General features: G+C 31.2%; 1 protein-coding gene across 7 annotated transcripts in view; it reads right to left on the bottom strand.

Moving 5' to 3' along the window:
• LOC143244051 (lysine-specific demethylase 5A-like) overlaps positions 1 to 21,754 on the bottom strand; it is a 68,660-nt gene extending 46,906 nt beyond the window's left edge. For 4 of the 7 annotated variants that reach the window (XM_076488053.1, XM_076488052.1, XM_076488051.1 and 1 more), the window contains exons 1-9: positions 21,460 to 21,754; positions 16,461 to 16,538; positions 14,708 to 14,767; positions 12,430 to 12,492; positions 10,538 to 10,714; positions 7,570 to 7,710; positions 6,936 to 7,026; positions 1,566 to 1,639; positions 100 to 291 (exon numbers count right to left, since the gene is read on the bottom strand). In XM_076488053.1, coding sequence (XP_076344168.1) covers positions 100 to 291; positions 1,566 to 1,639; positions 6,936 to 7,026; positions 7,570 to 7,710; positions 10,538 to 10,714; positions 12,430 to 12,492; positions 14,708 to 14,767; positions 16,461 to 16,538; positions 21,460 to 21,600 — 1,017 coding nt within the window. In that variant the 5' untranslated portion in view covers positions 21,601 to 21,754. Of the gene's footprint in view, positions 1 to 99; positions 292 to 1,565; positions 1,640 to 6,935; positions 7,027 to 7,569; positions 7,711 to 10,537; positions 10,715 to 12,429; positions 12,493 to 14,707; positions 14,768 to 16,460; positions 16,539 to 20,712; positions 21,069 to 21,459 lie in introns of those variants that run through there. The other 3 variants (XM_076488055.1, XM_076488054.1, XM_076488056.1) reach the window with 3 other exon arrangements.
• Positions 21,755 to 23,626: the final 1,872 nt, after the last annotated feature.

Here is a 23,626-nt window from a genome sequence, read left to right on the forward strand (position 1 = left end):
AATTGTAAGACTATGTAATTAATTAACTTAAACTATAGTAATTGAAGAGGCTAAATTTATCTTCAGCTTTACATTTTAAATTTAGACACAAAATATCACCTGAGCAACACATTGTGGACACTTCCAGTCTCCTTTTGGTATTTCATACATTGGAGGGATAAGGCAGAAACTGTGGTAGCTGTCATCACATCCATCACAAAGCAACATCTTGGCTTCATCATCTCCCCGTCCACAAATGTGACACACAATGAGATCAATCTGTGACATAATACAGCTAAGGCTCAACCTTAACTGTTGAGAAGTCAAATGTAGTCATTACACAATATTTATTGATATTAATACGTGGTAGCTAAGAAGAACCTTCAATAAACACTAAATTTTAAGACTTCCTAGTGTCAACTATAACATTTGCTATTATACATTTAAGAACCTGAAGATATTTCATGACCACTATTTGTTTATTTAAATTCAAGTTTACTCTGGTATTTCATTCCTCCACTTTGCTTGTCTACTTCAAGTTCTTTTAGTTTGTTTATAGATTCTCTTAGTTAAAACTATAATATATACATCTACTGTTTTTATCATGATAGGATATATTAAATACACTCGTACCACTGAAAGAAATGCAGAGGATACGTATATTGTATTACTTACACTTCAGTAAGATCTGAGTTTAACTTTGAATTTTAAATGACACTAACAACAGGTTAATGGTTTGTGTTCTCTAAGTTAAACATAAATGTAGCTCACTGAATAGTTTACAAGTTTAACACTCTCTAGCCCATAAATATTGAGACCATGGAGCATGCAGACTAGAGTACAACATAGTGAGTAAAACTGTCATAATAAAGCATGACATAGTGAGTGCAACTGTACGGAGAGAGCATGGCATAGTGAGTGCAACTGTTAAAACAGTGTATGGCATAGAGTGCAACTGTCAGATTAGAACATGATACAATAAGTGTTGTCATCTGTGAAGCAATGACTATTTTTTCAAGCACATTCAGAGTATCAGTGTTAGTTACTATTACTGAAAAAAGTAAAAAAAAGTGAAATTTTAGTTATCACGTTTGATGAATCTCATGGAAGCAAGCAACTCAAGCTCTTAGTTTCAATATTACTGAACCAAGTTTACATTTTGAAGTTACATAGCAAATTTCTCATGGAATTTTGTCCACAGTTTCCTATAAAATTCTTATTGTTATCAGCATTTTACAGATTTATTTATATAATAGAGAAAACCCTAATTTAATTAGTTACAAATAATGTTTATAAAGCAAGTACTAAACTGAAGTTAATTGTTATATACTAACCTGCACTTTCAACTTAACAATAAAAGGTCTGTACAGTTTGTCAAGAACAAATAAACAAAAACAATTAAACTATCCATATCTGTCACATTTTCCAAATTCTACATGAAAAGCCACTGTTTTGTTTATCTTGATCTACTTTACCTAAACATTTAAATTATACTCAATACATTGAACTTGTATATACATACATATATATATTATCATACTATGATGAAAACTGATCATTGTAAGCTACAAGAAAGAGTGACTTACAGGATTAATTTTTCCCTTAGATTTTCCTATTTTGTACTGAGAAACCACGTTGGTTGATAACTCATGTTGAGTCCCTGTAAGTAAAAAACTATCTCAGATAACTAATTAATGTTACAGTATTTCTTTCATTATTCAAAATTTGCTGCTTCTGCAGAAAATGAAAAGTCTTGTTAGTATGTACAGTACTGTTAGGGTTAGGACAAAGTAAGAAATTAGATTTCAGGCTAATTTCAAAGAACAATGGGAGATAAATCACAGGTGAAATATCAAAGTTTTATTAATCTTCATATTTAGTACAACAGAAACTTGTGGACATGCTCAAATTCAGCAAACAGTCAATTATTTTGTGTGGTTCCTTTTGTTTTAATATCTGCAGACAGTCTTTCAGACAGTGATGCAACATATTTCATAAAAGTGTTTTTTGAGATTTTACTCCAAATGACTCTAATACATTCCATAAAGTTTATTTAGAAGTAACTTTTGATTTGTCAAGTTTCTGATCTATTAAATTCCAGATCTGCTCAACTGGGTTGAAATCATGGCTCTGTGAAGACCACTGTATCACTTGAATAACTCTAACACCTTCTTTCTTAGCTAAGTAATTTCTGCATATGGTGAATGAGTGTTTGGGGTCATTATTTTTTGGTAGTAGAATCCTTTACCATGATGGATCAGTATCTGATGGTACTTGCATTGGTCCATTATTCTATCTATTTCACAAATATTCCCTGTTGTTTCAGCAGAAAAACATCCCCAAACCATCACACAGCCTTCCCCTTAATTCATGGTAGATGCTATGCATTGAGGTATCTTTCTCCCTTCTTCCACTGGCCATTCAACCTATGCTTTAAACCAAATATTTCAAATTTGTAATCACCCTTTTCAAATCATAAACAGTCCAGTTTTTGTACTTTTTTGCAAATTTCAGTCTCTTGATAACATTTGAAGACTAAAGTAAAGTTTTTTTTAATTGATACATGACCAAATGTTCAATTCTTGTTGAGTCTTCTTGATACTGTAGATCTGGACACTTTTCTGTCATTTAGTATATGGTCATTTGTCTCATGCTTGAGATTAGTGGCAGTCTTCCTTCTGCCCTGAAGGCTGCACAAACGAAGATACTTAGATACTTAACATCAGTGTCATTGAGTTTAGGTGTTCTATCTCTTCCTTTCCTCCTTTCAAATTTACCTGTCTCGGTCTCATAATCTAGGGTGTGCTTGACAATGTTTGGTGAGAATTTCAAGTCTGGAGCAATTTGTCAGAGTCCACATTGTATAAAGCTTTTATGTGAAACCTCTGCTCTACTGACAATTCTCTATGTTTTTGGGGCCATAGCATGACAACAAAACTATATATATATTGTTAAACATTGTTTTTTTAAGGCCTATTTGTGAAGTTTTATTAAACTGATTTCTTCTAGCATACACCTGTACCATATGTTAGCTCTTCACTAGCTTATATAGGTGAGACACTGCAGAGGATACCAATAAGTTATTTCGGACCCTAATTTTGATCAGTATATTCATTTAAGCAGAAACCTTATAACATGCCCTTAGTACAAGTATATGGTAATTCTAAAGACTGGTAAGTGCTCTCATCATGGCTCATTCAGTTGTCAATTGGGATCAGTGATGTATTACCATAATGTTAAAAGTTACATTCTGTAATGACATGAAAGAATTAGCCCCATAAAATGGAAAGAATGATAAAATATTATCTTGTCCTAACACTTTTGCACAGTACTGTAGTGTCAATTTGCTTTCTGTGTTTTCTATAACTTTTAACATTGTGAAAGACATCGAACAAGATGGGAAAAATTGATTAGTGTTTAGTTTATCACATCAGAGAATTATCAAAACTATTGTGCCTTTCCAATAAATAACTAATTGAACCAAAATCAAGAGTTTAACTTTAACTTGCTGGGAATTAGAAAAATATCTCCACCCTGAAGTTTTAAAGTGCAAACCAACCACACAGAAAGTCCTGAGATTGAAGTCTATCATACAGAAATGTCCCAAGTTTAAATCATACTATATATTAATGTCCTGATGCTTGAACTCTGCCATGCGAATATGTTCTGAGTTTGTATGTCTACCGTATAGAAATGGTTTGAAGATAGAAGTCTACCATATAAGAATGCCCCGAGATTGCAAACCTATCATATAGAAATGTCCAACAGTTTTAATATCTACTGTAAAAGGAGGTCCTGAAATTACAAATTTACTATATAGACTATACACATACATACTGAGGCTTGATAATGCTATACATACATATACATGCTGAAGGTTCAATACTAATATTTACTCCTGATGTTTCAACATACATCTTTCTCAAAGACTCAAAGCATCAGAGATTACAAATATTATCTGATGTGTATTTAAAAATAATGGAAAAGAAACAAACAAAATAAAAAGGTATTCAACAGTATAGCAATTAAGAAAAAACAAATGTGTAAGAAAACCTTGTTGTTACATGGCCTTTTCAACAAATAATGCTTTTCACTACTGTGCTATGATCTCATATTGCTGTATTACAGCATCCTTTTCACTTACTGTCAAATAAATACAGTACTTGTAGTTAATGCAAATTTGTGATAAAATACATGCCCAAATCCCAGATATTTCTTGTGAGTTATATGGTGGATTGAAAGTTTATACTTAATAAAACAGCCTGTGTGTTTGTGTCAGCATCAAACCTCCAAGAGGAAAAAAACACAGAGACCTGAAACTGCATACACTAAAGAAATTCTGTTGGTATGCACTTGGTATTATTTTTATCTCTTAAAATTCTGACCAGTCTTGTTGAGCCTATAATTTTGTTCTGTAGCCCTTACACCACAAAAACAGAGAAGTATGTGCTATAATCTGTTGCTTGATACAACAAATTATTAGGGAATAATTATTTAATAACAGGTTTGTAATAACAAGTGTTCTTTTAAAGGAAACAAAAAATGTATAAGCATTATAATTCATATTATGGGCAAAAATGATTATATTTAAATATCTGTTCATTTGTATTTCTGATGTTTAAATTGATAAATCTTTTTCAATATAAATTGTTATTACACATCCACAGGGAAAACAAACAGGACATACAAATGGAAATGCCTACTCAAGAAGAGTATTATAAAAGTTAAGTGATATTTACTATCATGCTTAACTAGTCCTTATAAAGATTCTGTGTTTTTGTAAGTTGAGTTGTTTGGCTAGTTAGGAAAGTGATTGATTATACTAACTAAATAAAGGTTTGAACAAGAGTTTTAGTTTTTTTTCTGAACACTGTTTTTAAAAACACACAAACAAAAGTTGATTTTAAACATACTGTTGTAAGACTTATAATTTTAAAGTTAAAAACACACATTAAAGTGTTAGAATTCATATTACTGGTGGAAATAATTAACTTTAAATGTCTGTATCTAAACAAATATTTTAAAGGCACAGAAACAGTCATTAAAGTTGCTGACCACAGAGTCCATATTTTTCTCATGGCCAACTCTATGGCAGTTGCTCCAAACTTGGAAGTGGCAAGAATGATTTCATCTTGGTATCAAATGAAAAATATACAACAATGTCTATCCTGAAGCACTGAACACTATAGTAAACTGTGATTTGAAATCGTCAGTGTAATAGTGCGATATTATAATGAAAATAAATAATTTTGCCTAATGATTAATGATAAACTTTAATAGGTTTTAGGAATAATCAAAACATCAAGGTTTTAGACTAAATAAAAGAAGCTATAGTGGAGGGAAAAAATGTAAACATCATTTATTATTAAAAGGAAATACGTGCAAGATAAAATATCCCCCTATTTAATTTATCATTCCCAAAATGCTTGAAAACAGTGTGTTTCTTTCCAATACTAGCACCTTTATACATCTGACACACACTGTTAAATGAAAAACCAAATTTTGATGGTTTCTTCTAAACAAAATAGCTAAACATCAGCCCTCTTTTCAGATAATACCTAGGAAATGGTATTAAGTTAGGTAAGGATAGTTAGTATTATATTAAAATAACTTTAAAATCCAAAATGGCAAATTACATGACAACAACAGCTGACAAAAAGTTGTGGTGGAATGACACATACCAAAACTACATTTTCACACTGTTTGGTACTTTGATTGGTTGGTTGGTTGGATGGTTTGGTGTTTTATGGTACAAAACAGCTAGGCTATCTGTGCCAAACATCCAGTAAAAAGTTAAAACTAAAGTAAAATTAGTAAAATTCATAAAAGGAAATTAAGGTAAAACAAAACAAAGTTTAATTTTTGAATAAAAAAAACATAAATAGCATTAAATCCAATTTTTACCTCTAGTCTACAGCAGTAAGAGAAAAACCATAGTAATACAAATTTTAAAGGACTTTTTGTAGTATAATTGTAATTATCATAACTTGCCAGGAAGACTAACAGGTAAGTTTTAGTGTTTTGTAGGTAGTTTGATACAACCAAAAACTGTCCACTTTTGGGAATACTTTGTGACAGCCCTTTAAAACACAAATACAACTGTACTGAGATCATAAAGAGTGTTATATGTTTAGATCAGGAAAATAGAAGTCCCACACCTTAGGGACTAGGACCACTCATAAAGATACCTGCAACAGATCTATCCTTTGTAAACAAAATGTGGCATCTTGTAATAAGTGAAAATATAGTAGCACAAAAGTCAATAGCAAAACTATCTATGTGTCCAGATAACATAATCAAGGAGATTTTCAATCTGAAAATGAGGCCAACAGGGTATGAATTTTCTTAAAGCTTTCTCAGTCACACCTCCTATTCAACCATCACACACCTCAAGCAGTTGAAGAATGATATTGGTATTCATACTTTTCAATATAAAAACATAAGATGAAATACAAGACACAATGTTATGTAGTGAAATCGGGATGTTTAAACAGGCTCTGGGAACCAGATTATGGAAAGCTTGTAAGGAAGTGTGGTATGTTTTAGACATGAATGTTTTACTAAAAAGTCTTTTGCAATGGAAAATAGATGCAGTCAGACAGAGCCAGAGCAGACATGATAACACAGCTATTAAAATGGTGAGACTTCATAAATTTGTGATCAATCTAAGTATTAATCTTCAAAATAATCTTCTAGTTTTCTTGTATTTATTGGAAATATTGAAAACTGATAAGAAAATAGGTGCTCACTGATTCAAAATAGCATCAAAATATGACCATGAATATCCTAAAGAAAGCTCTACAATACTGTTTATTTTTTAAAAGTTTAATCACTAAAACTGGTAACATAACTATTACGTTCATACAAATATGTCACTATCACAAAGGCTAAGCTTAAAATACATAACACAATAAAATCAAATTGCCAAGAATTCAGTAACTACCAGTTCAACTCACCTCTGACTGGACTGTAGCCCGACATCTTTGGTCCTGCACCATAAAACTGCAGTTTCTTCAACTCACTATTTGTGGAGTAGTCTACATCAGCCTGTAAGGTACAAAATTTTTATTTTTTAGACTTCCTTAATCCTATTAATATGCTTCATAATTAAATTCACTCATATTTTCCTACGTAGTGTATACACTACCAGTACATCCTCAACTTCCTGTACGCTACCAGTACATCTGCAGCTTTCTATACACGACCAGTACATCCGCAACTTCCTATACACTAACAGTATATCTACAACTTCCTATACCCTACCAGTATAACTTCCTGTACACTACCTGTATATCTACAACTACCTATACACTACCAGTATATCTACAACAAACTCTTTCTGCCATATTTTCTAAACAAAGCTTTTCTTTGTATTAACAGTTAACAATCAAAGACTTGTTTATGTTTAGACACAAATCTCATTAAAAACTCTACAGGATACAGAAAGTAATGTACATTCTAGATGTCACATAAATAGTTCCATTAAAATATACAGGAGGAAGTTAATACAAGATGAGCTTTATTTTACACTTTTTTTTAATTCCTTATTTTGAATGAGACAATGAGGTCCATGAAAAGTAATTAACTTACAGCTTTTTCAGGAGAAGATGTGATTCCACTTGTGCATCTTTTAGACCTCCGAGCAACTTCCTCAGCAGATTCAGTTGCTTGATGTGATGAAATCCCATGAAGTACACAATCTGTATCCTTCACTTCTAAGTCTTGAAAGCTCTGTGACAAGTTGAAATGTAACTCAACAGCTATACAAAACTATTTATAAATTTAGGAAATTTTGTCTTTTCTCCTTTGTTTTAAATTGTTTTTGGTTCACAGATGTTATTCAATCCTTGACCTTGCTATTTGGTCGAGACACCCTTCTGCACTCTTTATCAAATGGAACTCAGAATATCATGAATATCGTTTTAGCAAAGAAAACAGCAGATGAAATTCACTTTGTAGAAAATGAACTCAGTGAATCCTAAATGTAGATCTTGCAAAGAAAACAATCCATAAAATTAATTTTACACAAACTAAAATTACTGCATCAGTAAACTCAGTACATCTTGAACCATGTTTTGTATATGTTGTACTCATTTTGAGTTCTAATACTTGTGGATCACACTCAGAGTTCAATTATCAAACCACTTAATAAGTTGCAACTGATGTAATCTTTCAGAACTGGTGATATTTTACAAATAATAAATAACAAGTATTTGTAATGGACTTACAACTACTCAGCACATTCTACTTGTAAAGATTAAACAATCTAGAAATAAACTGTTACAATACACTTGAAAATGCTGATATTCTCTTTAACATTAGCTTAAGATTTAGCTCCTTACAAATTAACAGCATAAAACTGTACTATTGTTACTAAAGTCTGAAGTTCTTGCTTGTCATAAAAGAGTTAAAAGTGATGTTTTTATTATATATATTCATTACATCAAACAAAATAAAAACACCAGATGTGGCAAAAAAGATAAAAACTCGATTTTAAAAGTTAAAATAAAGTATAAAATAGATATTATTCACAAATGAATATCTTTGTAAGTATAGTGAACTTGAGAAATATTAGATATTATTGATTCCTGTGCATAAGATACATTATTACAAATGTAAAACACCAGAAACAATCAATCCTTTTAACCTTTTTGCCCCAGGCATCCTTTACTGCACATATCATAAGGTTTTTAGTAAATGACATTTAAAATTTAATTAAACTACTTTTTGTTCATATTATACCAATTAGTAGAGCATAAAACCAGAGACAATAATCCACTTTAATAATATAAATAAGTTTTTAAGTTCTTAACTTTGTAATACAAATACTGAAATTTTTATAGTGTGAGAAATGTGACATTTTGTTCTCTAGACATCCTTTATTTGCCACCACTTGATGAAGTATGAAATTTAATGAATATTACTCATTATAATTTTGTCATTGCTGTGGCAAATCACAATTTTCATAGCTTTCAGTCTTTGGTTACAGAGTCATCAAATATAAAAACAGATCACCTCTTTCCACACCCACCTGTCACATCTCTTTCAGGATTATTCAGTATTTTTCTGATATTTATTACTGTATTATTTGTAACAAATAGAAAGCAGAGGTTTCCATTTATCAAATAATGTATAGTATTATATAGTTTCCTGTACACAGAAACTGACTTTTTCAGTACAAGCTTAGTTCACAAAAGCAACACAGACTAACTTGGATGGGTTTGTAACAGCTCTTGTTGCATAGTCTGAAAGCCAAAAAGATTGTAATACTTATGAGACATTGTTTTTCTTTTGCATGCTATTATTCTATGCCAAATTGACCAACCTTGTATAGAGTTATGGTAGAGAAAATAACATGTAAGATATGAAGTTTTATTAAAAACCTTTGAAATGTATTTAGGTGGTAAATAAAACTTGAGATTTTTGAGGTGAAGAAAAGCATTTTTCATCTTAACATGAAAATCACTTTGCATTTAGACTAGTTTAAAAACAGACTCGATATATTCATGGACAAATTTGTATTAAAAATAATTCACTAAGAAATCTGACTTTGTATGTAAAAGACTTGTAATGTTTATTGAAAGTATTCCAAATTTTGTTAAGATACACAGATTATATTGAAAGTTAATAGTCTCAGAACTATACTCAGTACAAATTGGTCATATGGTCAGTCAATTTAACCAAGTCTGTGCTGAGAGAGTCAATATAAGATACTTCTATTATGAGTGTAAGACTCAAAACAAGAAGCAATCAAATCTTTTCAACTTTAACAGCATCGGTGGGTCAAAATGAACATATCAAAACCTCTTTAAAGTTGCATTAAAACACTTAATTTAAAAACTTTATCATCAATGTCAATAAAGCTTGCATGAAAGAAAGTTTATTATTTAAATTTTAATCTTATACAAGTGTTTTAATATATCAATTTCACAACAAAATATTTAGCTTTATCACTTTACTATATCGCATGACACTTCTTCACTCAAAACTGCACATCTTAGATTTTCTTTCTACCCTGTATGGCCTTCCATAATTTGGAAGAAATTATACACTTACAGTATAGATATTTCTAAGCCATATGATAAACTTATACCCTCCAACTTTCTTACTTTACTGAAACATAAACAAGACGGTCAAACCCATATTCCTTCCCCACCTATCACATTCTGTCTTTCAAAAAAATGTTAATAATTTTCTCTCTGACAGAGCATGAAATTACCAGTAATAAGAGATTATGATCGAAACAATATACCATAGAACATGAAAATACCAGTAAAAAAGTTATGATCCAAATGAAACTACCAATAAAGAAATGTTATGTCCTGAACAGAATGTCATAGAGCATGAAACTACAAGAAAGAAAAGGTTATGACATAAACAGTATGTGGCAGGTTATATAACCACCAGCAACAAGAGGCTACAATCTAAACAGCATGTGACAGGGTATGTAACCACCAGTAACAAGAATTTTTGATCTAATTAGCATGTAGCAGGGTGTGTAACCATCAGTAACGACATGTCATAAACTGAAACCTGCAATAACGAAAACACAACTTACTGTTTCTCCTAAACCATTTCCACTTTTAAATAACTCGTAAGGATAAAGAATACGCTCATAATGTTGCCTCAAGAGAGACCCAATACTCTTTCCAGGTTGATATTTCATTCTGGCAGCAACTTTTGCCCATTTTCTCTCCTTCGTCACAATATGCATACCCCCTTCTTGCTGCACTATCTAACAGGTATATAACAAAAATAATACAATTTTTTCTTGACATGTTTAATCAAATAACTAAAACAATTCTATTATGCAATTTCTCCTTAAAATAACTGGTAGTGAAAAAACAAATAAATATACACACACACACAGATCAATTGAAGCAATGATAAATATATAATAAAGACACAATTTTCAACTTTTATGTTTTATTAAGTAAATATTAACATAAAAAGAGGATTGAATTATAAATATGAAGCCCAAACTTGTGATGAAAAAATATTTTAATTACCAAAACAAACCTTATCAAGTAACAAAAAAATACTACAGGCAGTGGGGGCTGATACAAATGTGGACTTTATCACCAACATCTTGCTTTTCTAACGTATTTTTACTTTTCTTACTAATTTTAAATTTATTCTTCTTTCTTTAACACTTGAGGCTAGTGAACGTAGGTTAAAACTGGTATATAGTGTATCCCCACCACAATGTGGGTCCTACTTCAATAGTCACCTCCAATACCCAGAATACTCTTAAGTTCCACATTGCATACTGTGCTCTGGTGATCTTTTTTAATTTATGGAGCATTCTTGTTATTAAAGCTTGTTTTGATAATTAATACCTGCATTTATAAATTAACTATATAAAAATGGAGCAGAAACAACTATATGTGGGTGATGTAAATCAGCACACCAAAACAGAGAAGAGAGTATACAAATGAGAAATTCTCACTTTGTTATTCATATATTGCATATGTTTCTGAATTTCATGCAAAGCTACTGGAGGGCTATCTGCACTAGCCATCCCAATTTTAGTGTAAGACTAGAGGGAAGGCAGCTAGTCATCACCATCCACCGCCAACTCTTTTACCAATGAATAGTGGGATTGACCATCACATTATAATAACCCCACGGCTGAAAAGGCAAGCATGTTTGGTGTGACTGGAATTCTAACCCACAACCCTCAGATTATGAGTTGAGCATCTTAACCACCTGGCTATGCTGGGCCTATTCATATATTCCCTTAACCATTTAATGAATTATATCACCCACATATGGTTGATGCTGTGCCATTTTTATGTACTTATTTATAGGTCATTAAACAAAAAGACTATAACTTTTGTTTTTTATAACTGCTATAATAATTTGTTTATCTTGTCAATGCTTGTATTACATACATTTATTTATACATACATATACACATATTTCATCACTTAACTTCAAATTAAGGCAGTAATCAGAAAACATTTTTTCTGGCCAACTAAAACCAACAAAAAACTCCTTTTTATCATATTGTACAAAAGTTAAGTAGTAATAAAGTATACAAAATTATTATTAATTATTAAATGTACAGTTCTATTTATCTTGAGTTTGATTTAACAGGGCTATCTAGGCATATTTAAACTCAACAAATTTTCTATTATTGCATTTTACTTCTAACTCAGAAACAGCTTATTGAAAAATCTACAAAAAAGATTCATATTAAGTATTCTAAATGTTAACATTTTTAATCATAAGTACTTCTCTTCTATTAATGTCACCCCACAACAGCAAATGATACATAATTTATTCAACTACCAATAAAATCCTTTATTCTCCGAAAGAAGAATAGCTAACAATTTGAAAATGCTTGAGTTTTGAGTCTTGTTTCAAAAATATTACAACTTTTGTAGGTGGATCATGCATGCTAACTTCTTAACCTGAATTTAATATGGTCTAATGAGTTAATTTTACCTTATGAAGCAAGTACAGATCCATGAGCTTCCTTTCAACACTTGGAATTTTCAGTGAAGAGCCCTAGAAATGTCAGAATCGTTTTTCAATATTCAAATCAGATAAATGTTTTATTATTCAAAGTTATAAAGAATCACCTAAGATAATAAATAAATAACATACTCATACATAACATTACTGATGCCGATCACCAATGGAAAACAAGCCTTTAATAAGATTTTTAAAAAGTAGTCACATAATAAATGAGTTAAGAAACATCAGTATGATGAAACTTTGTAGAATGGACAGTAACTTCCTGTTGTGGAGACACAAGTGTGGAGGACGACGTTTCGAAAATATTCCGCCTTTGACCTGAAGATGAAAGGCAGAAGACTTCTGAAACATCATCCTTGTGTCTCCACAACAGACAGTCACTGTCCATTCTACAAAGTTTCATCATGAATACTCTGCCTAAACAATCTATCAAAGAAAACATTAATTTGTTTATTCATACACCTTGTGGTATTTAATTAATAAAAGAAATATATTATTAAAACCATAAATATTTATTACTGTAAAAAATACCTTTGTTTTATGATATTAAATAATTGTGGTGTAAAATGTAACTAATTAAAAGCATTGTTTAGATATTCAAAATTCAAATATTTATATCTATAATAATAATAATAATAAAAACAGCTCTAAGAGGAACGAATCTAGAGTCCTGAAACTTTACATGTATGCTAAGTGGATTCTGAAGGTGTGTGTGTATGTGTGTATTTTAGATTTTACTCAAAAATATTTTGGACAATTTTTTTTTTTGCTCTTAAGCACCATAATTCTGCTTCCTTAATGTCTATAAAAATAGTATTTGTTTTTCCTAATTTTCACTTACTGAATGAACAGTATGTGAAAGGTTTCTGACAAATATATTTTTTCAACACAAACATTGAGGGAAATACAAATCTGAGGATGAAAAAGAAATTGAACTGAACTAAGTTTGGAAACAGCAACAAACAATGGGAAGAAAAATATGAATCAGAGAAAACTGGAAAATTTAGAGAATGAAAAAATTCAAATAAAAACATAAGATGAAATAAAAATGAATATGAGAAATTAAAACAATTTGCTTTTAAAAAAAAGAGTTGAATTGATTTAATTACATTTTGGAAATGGCAACAGAACTGGCAAATTGGAGTGGCTACAGAAGTAATTAAGATAATGGAGATGCCTGACTAGTACAATGAGACCTCTGTAGATCATGATGCAACCTAAGAAGCCTTCAGCAGAGCAAGGGTATTTTATGCTAATTATTACAATTAATAATCATGTGCTTTACCTTTACTACTCATAAATTTTAACATTAAAAACTTTACCATTGCATACTTGTTTTGGAAGTAAGAAAATGTTGAAGCATATTATTAAAATACAATTTTCCCTATATCCAAGGAACCACAGAATTAGAACATGCAAAAGAAGTACAGGGCAGATACACACACACAAATTGAAATTATACTGTTCAGGTATTGTTAGGATCATTTCAATTACACTTTAAACCACCATTCCAAGAGACTTCTTACTCCATCTAAAATGTAATGCCATTAGTATTCTTCCAACAAACAGTAGAAAGGTTGTTCACAAGTCAGAACAAACACACCAAAGATAAAATTAACAAAATTATAAAAGTACGTTCATGCTAGTTAATTAACTTTAAATTATACTAAATTATGTGTTGTAACAATTAATGCAAGATACATAAAAGTGACAGAAAAGAAGGGTGACAATTTCCAAGTTATTGAAAAAAATCAAATTCATCAATATTCTGACAAGACTATTCTTGCAAGTTCTGTAAATATCTTTGCTGTGAAGAACTTAATAAACAATGTTCAGAATTATCAAGTATATTTGATTTAATTACAAACTGGAAGACATTTGAAAATAAAACTTATACTTCTTTGAACATTTACAGTTTTGATAAATTTAAGGCAAAGCAGATGTTCTTTTTGAAATAATTTTGTTTGTAACTAGTAATGTAAATATTCAGTTTTTCATATGAATAAGATATGTATCTCAGGTTTTTAATTACAACAAAAATGAAACGTGTTTGTGCATCAACCTATAAATGCACAAATATATTTTCAAAAAAAACATTTTACATAATATAACACATACACAAATACCACATACTGACATTTATGGAGGTATAACTGTGAGCAAGGATTGGCTTGAATACTACTTTTAGTATCATTGCAATGCTGATAAGATCTTCTAAGTTGACACTGAAAAAGTAAAGTCTTACCTGTAGCTCCCAAAACTTAGCAACCTGATCCAAGAAGTTTAATTTAGTCCTAGTGGTAGCCTAAAAATAAATATTTGTTAAATAATTTAAACAAAATAAATATCTCACTTTAATACATTTTCCACATGCAAGCTTTGTTCTTAATAATCAATTTTATTTGTTTTCAAAGTACTAACCCAGTTATTTAGTTTTCTTCTTTCAATGAAATATTACTGGTTCCAAAGAAAGCAGTGGTGTAAAAATATTTTATTTTACATAGTGATTCAGAAATTATAAACTCACAGCTTCTCTTTAAGAAAAGAACTTTTTACTTTTCTGTCAATAAATTTAATAGAGGTTTTTTTACTAAACTTACTTTTTAAAGTTTTAAATACTGTGGATGAAATTTTAATTCTACAAGTGTCAAATTCAAAAGAGTCAGGCTTACCTCTAAAGTATAAAAAAACAAAATACTCACATTTACATGGAAGAGGAAATAAGACCCACTTGTTCACCAAAATCTAGGGTCTAAGAGGCAGGAAGGAAGGAAACAGCCCAGACCATAACAACTGAAAATGTGATCATGAGTTGAGAAGAGTCCACAACAAGAGTAAACTTAATGGATGATATTCATAAGCAAACTGAACTCCTAAGAGCTGGTGTCTGGTCCAGATGAGGACAGACAGCAAGTGCATTATCCTCAACCAAATACCTCATTACCCTTTGAATTGTGTGTGTGTGTGAAAACATAGGGTACATTGACAATATGTATTTGTGTGAAACCAGCAAGCAGTGAGATGTCTGAGCTACAAGAATCATATAGAAAATTACTGATGTTTCAAATGATATGCAAAGATCTACATGTGGAGATAGGAAAAGCATCTACCAAGGTATTACCAACAATCAGATGCCATCATCCTCTCATGAAGGAACAGTGCAGAGGATATAATCTTGTTGAAAACAAATACAGAGGTACATGTAATATGCAAACATCCCAACCTGAGCATATCCATGTTTTATATCTCACATTATAAAGATACCTTTATTTCATTAATCAAATAATTTCATGAGCCCAGATGTCCCTGTAGTTGTTAAAGCAGATATTTGGTCATATGGCAATACATAGTAACCCATGAACAGAAATGAATTCATGCATATATCAGCCTGAAGAATATTATACAGATGGTACTGCAACTGGGATGCTAAAAACATTACCAAATGGCAAATTTGCCAACATGTAATCTGTTAACTCATTTGTAATATGTTAAGAAATATCACAAGATGAATCAGTTGTGCAATTCAATTTATTAACAAAGATGCAGCAAGATCTCGGGAGTATGATTAGATGTAAAGTATAAATTAATTATCTTAAACTTCCTGAAAGATTCAGTACATGTTCTCACAATGTTTATCCTTACAGAACAGAAAACAAAAAGAGCAATCAGGATACATAATTGGTGATAAACAGCGATCACCTACTCTCATAGATCAATTTACAGCAAGGAAGGTTTGATTTGAACGTATGACTTTTCACAAAAATTAAGTATATCAAGCATCATGAATGCAAGTAATAAAAGAAAATATGACAGAGCAAACAGCTTATACACTCACAGATCATTAGGAACTTTAAATAATTAATCTTTTGTGTTCAAAAACTGTTACATTTCAGTGGTTCGGGAATACAATACTTCCAATCACCAAATATATATAAAATTAGCTTTATTACTCCTTATAGTTTAATTTAAGAGAAAATTAAAACACTACAACATCTTACTTCAAGTTCATTTAGCCTCTGGATACGAGGGGTAAACTTGAAATTGTCCACATCAACTGCAAATGGTGGCTGCCAGTCCTGTAATAAACTTTCAGTACTTATTTGTTTTCACTATTATTTTATAAAATATTTTATTACTAACCCTTTCCAAATTGTAAAATGTTTTATAGTCACAAAATGATAACATAAAGTTCTTAGCTGGTCCACATCCATCAAGTTACAAAATGAAATTATAGCTTTTTGTGTTTTAATGATACTTGTTATGGATGATGTAACTGTGAAAACTGCTACCTCTGATATTCAGTTTTTGTCCCTGATGTTGTAATTTTAATTTAAATGATACAAACTGATAAACTTTCTCTATGCACAGATACAAGCTAACAATGTATAAAACAAGGCCATAAATAAATGGCTTTTTTTATAAATTTCTTTCCTATTTCAGCTCAAATAGTTTAAAAACAGTGAATTTCTGTAATCAATGTGAAAAATTGTAAAACTGAACCTCATACATGTTTTTATAACCTTCAAATTTCACAAGGTAATAACATATCTACTGAAAGCTTGAGTTATTTTCTTTTTCTCCAGGGCTCTCTCTTTCTTAAACAGATGGTAAATTTCAAAATTGATACATACGCACCTCTACATTATGTGAGTGCTCATGCTTTAAATAATCTAAGTTTTACTCATGGTTTTATATTTTTTATACCATGAGAAAGTAATAATTTTACATAACTAGTTTGCTTCCATATTTGTTTATCTTATTGAATGAACTGCTTTGGCAGATCTGTATATAAGAACTCTTCCTGCTGTGATTTGATACAAGGGGTGAACATGTCAGAGTTTAATGCATTATGCGATATTGTCACAATTTTTTCAATAATGTTGATTAATGCATGACATCTTTAGACCCACACAGTACTGTCATATAAATGCCCAAACAGTTTTCAAATGAACTTAATGCATGATAGCATAATGTAGCCTACGTTAAGCATCAGTGTTTATTTTCTTATAACTCATAATTTGATCAAAAAACCAAAATTGATATTTTCAAAGGTCCCATGGTTATAATACTGTACTTCTAGCATGTGCTATTAAATTTTATGAATGCAAGGTAACAAATGATGAGCTTTCTTTTACCATGAAAAGCTTAATAACTAATAGATCTTAAATATTTGAGATTCAATTTTCTTTTGAATCAATAGTTTATTTCCAGAAACTAGAAAAAGAATTTAGATTATCAAACACACTAACTTCATTAAAAAAAATATTGGTTTTAAATGCTTATGTGCAATCACTTTAGAACTTGTTCATTGCTCAGATAATTTCCTTGTGTTCTGAAAACGATATTCTACAACTTGATTATACAATATTTCACAAAAGCTATAGTAAATACAAGTATAATAAAATAATCAGCTGGTATTGTCCTTAAGAAGACTAAACCTAAAACTGAATTTAAAATAAACTTAAAAATAAACTACAGCAAAAAACACACATACAGGAAATTTCAAAACATATTAAGCCTAAAAAAACAACTTGAAACAAACTTTAAAATGCACAACAATAAAAGTTACATATATAGCTTTTTATACTTTATACATCATGGCAAGTTAACAACAGATGAACCATAACTTGCAATAATAGGCAATTTTAAAATCTTTCTGCCAATCTCTATCAAACTCTAACTATTATTAGACTACCAAAATCTTTTCTTCATATAACACAACATCACAACTAGATGTACAAGACAAAAGTTTCATGACAGTACAAATACTTGTGTAATTGACCTGGTTTTTTCAGCAGTCTTTGGAGTGCTCTTGGGAACTAAGATGTAGGAAAAAGTAGGTCAGCAGGGCTAACTCATAAGTACAAGGGATTGATAAAGCATTTGATGAAAATAAAAAACATTATAACTTGGTTCTAACATAAATACTTCTGAAACTTAACTTTAGGGATAACACTACAAGTAGATCACTAGGGCTGAATAAAAAACTAGGATAATTAATATGTTAGGACAGAAAGTTGGCGATTTGAACTTGTAGAATCACTTCATTGTGAAAAAGAAATTTTAGGGAATGAATGGTTTACATTTAAATAGGATTTGTTTATAGTTATCATGAAGTTACACAACGGGTTATCTGTGCTGTACTTGCCACAGGCATTAAAACCTGATTTCTGGAATGATGATTCATTAGAATTACCAGTCTGCCACTGGGGGCATATTTTGATAGGATAGGGGCTATTAACTTAACTGTACAGGCAGTTTTAACACTCCTACGAAAAGATGAAATAAATCAAATGAAATGGCAATTTCATTTAAATACAAATTTATTAGCCTAATATTAATAACCTTTCAAGTTGCTCTGGGGCCTATTAGGCCCCACTTTTCATAGGAGTGTTAAACTAGAACTAGATAGTGGTGTGAGACAGAATAATAAAGAACACATAAGATATACAGAAAAGTGTGGTGTTTGAATAAAGTATAAAGTAGTTTTAAGGGTAAGCTAAAATGTTATTATTATAATGCTAAAAGCATAAAAAAATAAAACGTAAGACTATAGAGCACTAGTTAGAAAAGAGGTTTTTTGATCTAACTGAAAACTTGGTTAAATGTAGAGAATTTCAATGACAGATATTTCTTTGAAGTTATAGGTTATTTAATAGAGTACTATAAAAAGGTGGAGGAGTGTTAATCCAGTTCAAGCTAAAATGATATCACAACCAAAAGAAATAAGAATGAAGCCATATTTCTGTTGTCAGTTATAAGAGAAGTCTTTTAGATGGAATTTGTTGCAGAGTACCAAATAAAAATGATAAAATTACTGAGGTCATAATTATGGGAGACATTAATTTCAGGTTATATATATATATATATATTTGGAAATGTTAGTTAACCCTTGAAAAATAAAGTTAATACTAAAAGCAAGGCCTCTAGAAAGGTTCGATATTTCAGATTTCATACAAAACTACACAAGGGCTGTCTGCGCTAGCCAACCATAATTTAGCTATGTAAAATTAGAGGAAAGGCATCTAGTCATCACCACCCAGTGCCAATTATTGGGCTACTCATTTACCAACAAATAGTGGGATTGACTGTTACATTATAACACCCCTAGGCTGAAAAAGCGAGCATGTTTGATGTGACAGGGATTCAAATATGTAACCCTTGGATTAGGAGTCAAGTGCCTTAACCACCTGGCCATGCTGGGCCATTGGCTCTACAAAGAATTCCTAATGTAAAAATGATAAATCAGAATGATATTTTGGTAGATCAGTTTAATGTATCTATTCGTTGTCATGTTTATTTTTCAGCAACTTGACACTTATTACTGAGCATTAACTAAATTTCCATTGCCTGTCTCAAAATTTAACTGTCCTGGATAAAGAGCCAAGCATTAATGTCACACCCTGAATAATGTTGGACTACAAGATAATCACTATCAAACTCAAAATATGGCATTTCTGTACTAAGTTAATATTCTGGGAAACTCATTTAAACCATACAACCTTTATTAATATCTCATGTAAGAAGGTACATAAACACAAAACGTGTCAATCTGTCCTAGGAATAAATTTGAGTTTTGAGGCTCTCATTACATGAAGGTTTCACAAAACACTAACATAGCTTTGAAGAAAAGTTAAAGTAAAGCCAAGTCTTTGGTGGAAGCTCAGGAAGAAGATCAGTTTTAATCATAGAGAAAATTTAAAGTTAAGATTTCCACACACATTAATTAAACCTGAAGAGGAAATTAATATTTACAATAACTCAGAGATTGCTGATAAAACAGCTAAGGTTTATTTCTGAAAAAAACATTTTTTGGTAAATAGCATAATAATTACTTTATGAGCAATATTGTTATAGACAAAAAGGAAAAAATGTTTAAAAAATACTACTTTAATTTCTACCATCATAAGGAACGAAGACAATTCATAACTTTTCTTTGATATTAACTGTCAGTTTTCATATTTTGTTCAACCATATGCATGACTGATTGTGTATTTATTGCCTTTTTCTGAGGAAAAATGTGTATTTTCAGACTTCAAGTTACATATATAATGTTTTACAAGTTGCTGCAAACAGAACTCTCTAGTACTACAGCATGCAAGTTTTAAATGCTACTTTATGGAGTCTGAAATATTTATGAATGTATAAGGGTTTGATTCCCTCCCAAAGTTAAATGCACTGTAAAAGTAAAGCAAGCAAATAAACAGCCTAGAAAAAATGCTTCAAACACACCCATATAAAGTTAATTACCTACTATGGCTTCAACACTGCTAAAACTTATAGTTGTACAGCCTAAACAAATGCAATGTATCAATATGGTTCAAGCAACACACCCCACACTAGGCACTGGTATACTTCCTCTTCCATTCTGTTTCCTTTTCACCACATTTATCAAAAACAGTCTGAAGAAATACACTTTATTACCATGCAGATTGTTATGCACGTTTATAAAAATGAATCAATGATATCCATAAAATGTTTATTTCATTTTTCAGATAAAAAGAGTTTATTTTTTATATCAAAAACCAATTTATCATTCACTTGTGTGGTAGAACACAATTAACTTGACAGGTTTACAAACAATAATGATTGTTAATAACAGTATCACATTTTTTAAGCCCTCCGCTAGCACAGCGATACGTCTTCGGATTTACAACACACAATCAGGGGTTCGATTCCCCTCGGTGGGCTCAGCTGATAGCCCCATGTAGCTTTGCTATAAGAGAACACACACACATTTTTTACCTTGAAATCTTTGTTTACAGTTTTAACTAAATAAAATTAAATATCAGCTGGCATCTACTTAAATTTTATAATTTAGAATAATTAAAGAGTATAGCAGTATATTATCAGCTTATTTTTGATAACATTTTTATTTCAATATTAATTAATTCTGAGGAAGACAAACAGATACCACCACTAGGATCGAAGATATTTTAACCTGAAAATCAGAACTTTAAGACGCTCTGATAGAATATAATCAAATAAGTTACCAACCGATGGAGGTTTTATTTTACAGATTCCTGCTTTTTCTGCAATGGGCCTGATCTTCGCTATATAAGCAAGAGGATTTTTAAATTCCTCTTCTGAAGGCTCAAAAACTGGAGCTTCTGGAGGAGGTTTGAACTCATGCTCCATTGCTTGAAAAACGTTTTTACTGAATTCAGCAAATAACGAGTCTTGATAGTTAAATTCCAAATCCGCGTCCCAACTCAGTAACAAAATTACAACGTAACTGTGTATTCAAATCTTACTCATACTGAATAAACTACACTGCTATCGTGCACGGTGAAATAACATGTTAAAAATGGAATGTTAGTGCATAAAATAATAGTAGTAGTAATTAATTAATTGACACAATTTTTGTTTTATTTTCTATTTTTTTAGAATTTATTGATTTTATATACATTGATTTATTCTATTGACTTTTTATGCCTTTGTGAAAAACGAAGCTAACTCCTTAAAACATAATATTTATTGAGCGGATGGATACAAAGTTTTCACTTGTGTTATTTAGTTGAGAATATTTTGTGTATTTACCAATTCGTGATAATGAGATTATTAATCATTCATTGTTTACAACTTCCGGAATTTATTCTGGTATTCCAGGATTAACGTCGCTCAAAGGAAACTTATTATCCCAGATCAAGAATCTCACATCTTAAACAAATTTCCTAAATAATTTTAGAATTTGTATCTCAGAACGACGGGTATGAGTATTAACACTTTTATTGATAAAGAGAAAACAACGTTTCCACCTTCCATGGTCATATTTAGTTTAAGAAAGAGTTTGAATGTAACCGTTGACAGACACACGTCTTAGGGACATGTCAAACTCTTCCTTGTTAACTTGAAGATGACCTGGGAAGATCAAAACGTTCAATTGATCAAAAAGATCAATAAAAGTGTTAATACCCATATCAGCCGTTCTTAGATACATTTTTATTTCAAGTGGGTTTCTCGTCATCAACAATTTTAGAATTTCATCCATTTACATTAATATTAAACAAAATAAAAGGTGCATAAACAAGTTGCATTGTTTTGTTTTGACGATTGCTACGAAGCTATATAATTTGCTACCTTTGTCCACCATAAGTATCAAAACCCGATTTTTAATGTTGTAAACCTGCGCATCTATCACTGAGCCACTGGTGGACAATTATATGCATGAATAAAATCTACACTGTTATAGAATAGAAGTGTGAGACATATTCCCTTTATTTTAATTGGCCCCACGGTTAGGAAGCTCGACGAGCAATATGAGAGTCGTAGGTAGTGGTGATGATTAGCTGTGTTCCTTCTAGTAGTTCAGTGCTAAATTAGGTATGGCTAGTGCATATTGTCCTCTTGTAGCTTTGCGCAAAATTCAAAACAAACCATTCTTTTAATTTACATAATTGCAGAGGATCAGGGGCGTAGATCCTGGGGGTAACAGGGGGATACACTCCTCTTCATTTTAGGTGGGAGGCATGGTGCAAACAATCATCCCTCCCTACAGTTTGGTCTGTTGAATTGTTTTATTGCATCACAGGCCTACAAATTATGTGTTTGTTCTTGTGATTCTCGTGTTCTTACCAATCGAATTACATAATTAGGCCCAGATGTAGGCTTTTTCAGTGGCCGAAATGTACATCTTTAATATAGACGTGCTTCTAAGCTTTTCGATCTAAGCGATAGTTCGTAAGTATCAGTCCGTAGGCCAAAGTATACATGCAAGACTTGCAAGCACTATCACAGAATCTACCTACGTACCATCTTGTACGTAGTGTAAGATTAAGTAGAATTTTCATCACAACAGATTGAGCAGAGCATGAAATTCGAAAATATTACTCCCAAGCGTAAACTCCTGTGATCTAGATCTGGCAGGCCATTTGTAGCTTGAAGCTGCGTCAATCTTATGTGTATATTGTGCAGTTTTCCTACGCTATTTGTTCTTATGTATGTTTAGCCGGTTTTATTGTCCGTCGCCTTAATCTCCTTAGCTGCCTAAGTCGCTGATCATAGTGTACGTTTAATACACAGTTAACGACAGGATCGGGCCGCTCGGGTCCAGACGCGCCCTACAACAGGGCTCATTAGACCTGTGTTGTGGCCCTCATAAATCCATGAAATTTCAGATTATCACCGCCCTCTAATAAAGTGCTTTATGGTAAAAGAACAATAT

This window comes from Tachypleus tridentatus, chromosome 2 (assembly GCF_004210375.1).
Source record: "Tachypleus tridentatus isolate NWPU-2018 chromosome 2, ASM421037v1, whole genome shotgun sequence".
Taxonomy (NCBI): Eukaryota; Metazoa; Arthropoda; class Merostomata; order Xiphosura; family Limulidae; genus Tachypleus; species Tachypleus tridentatus.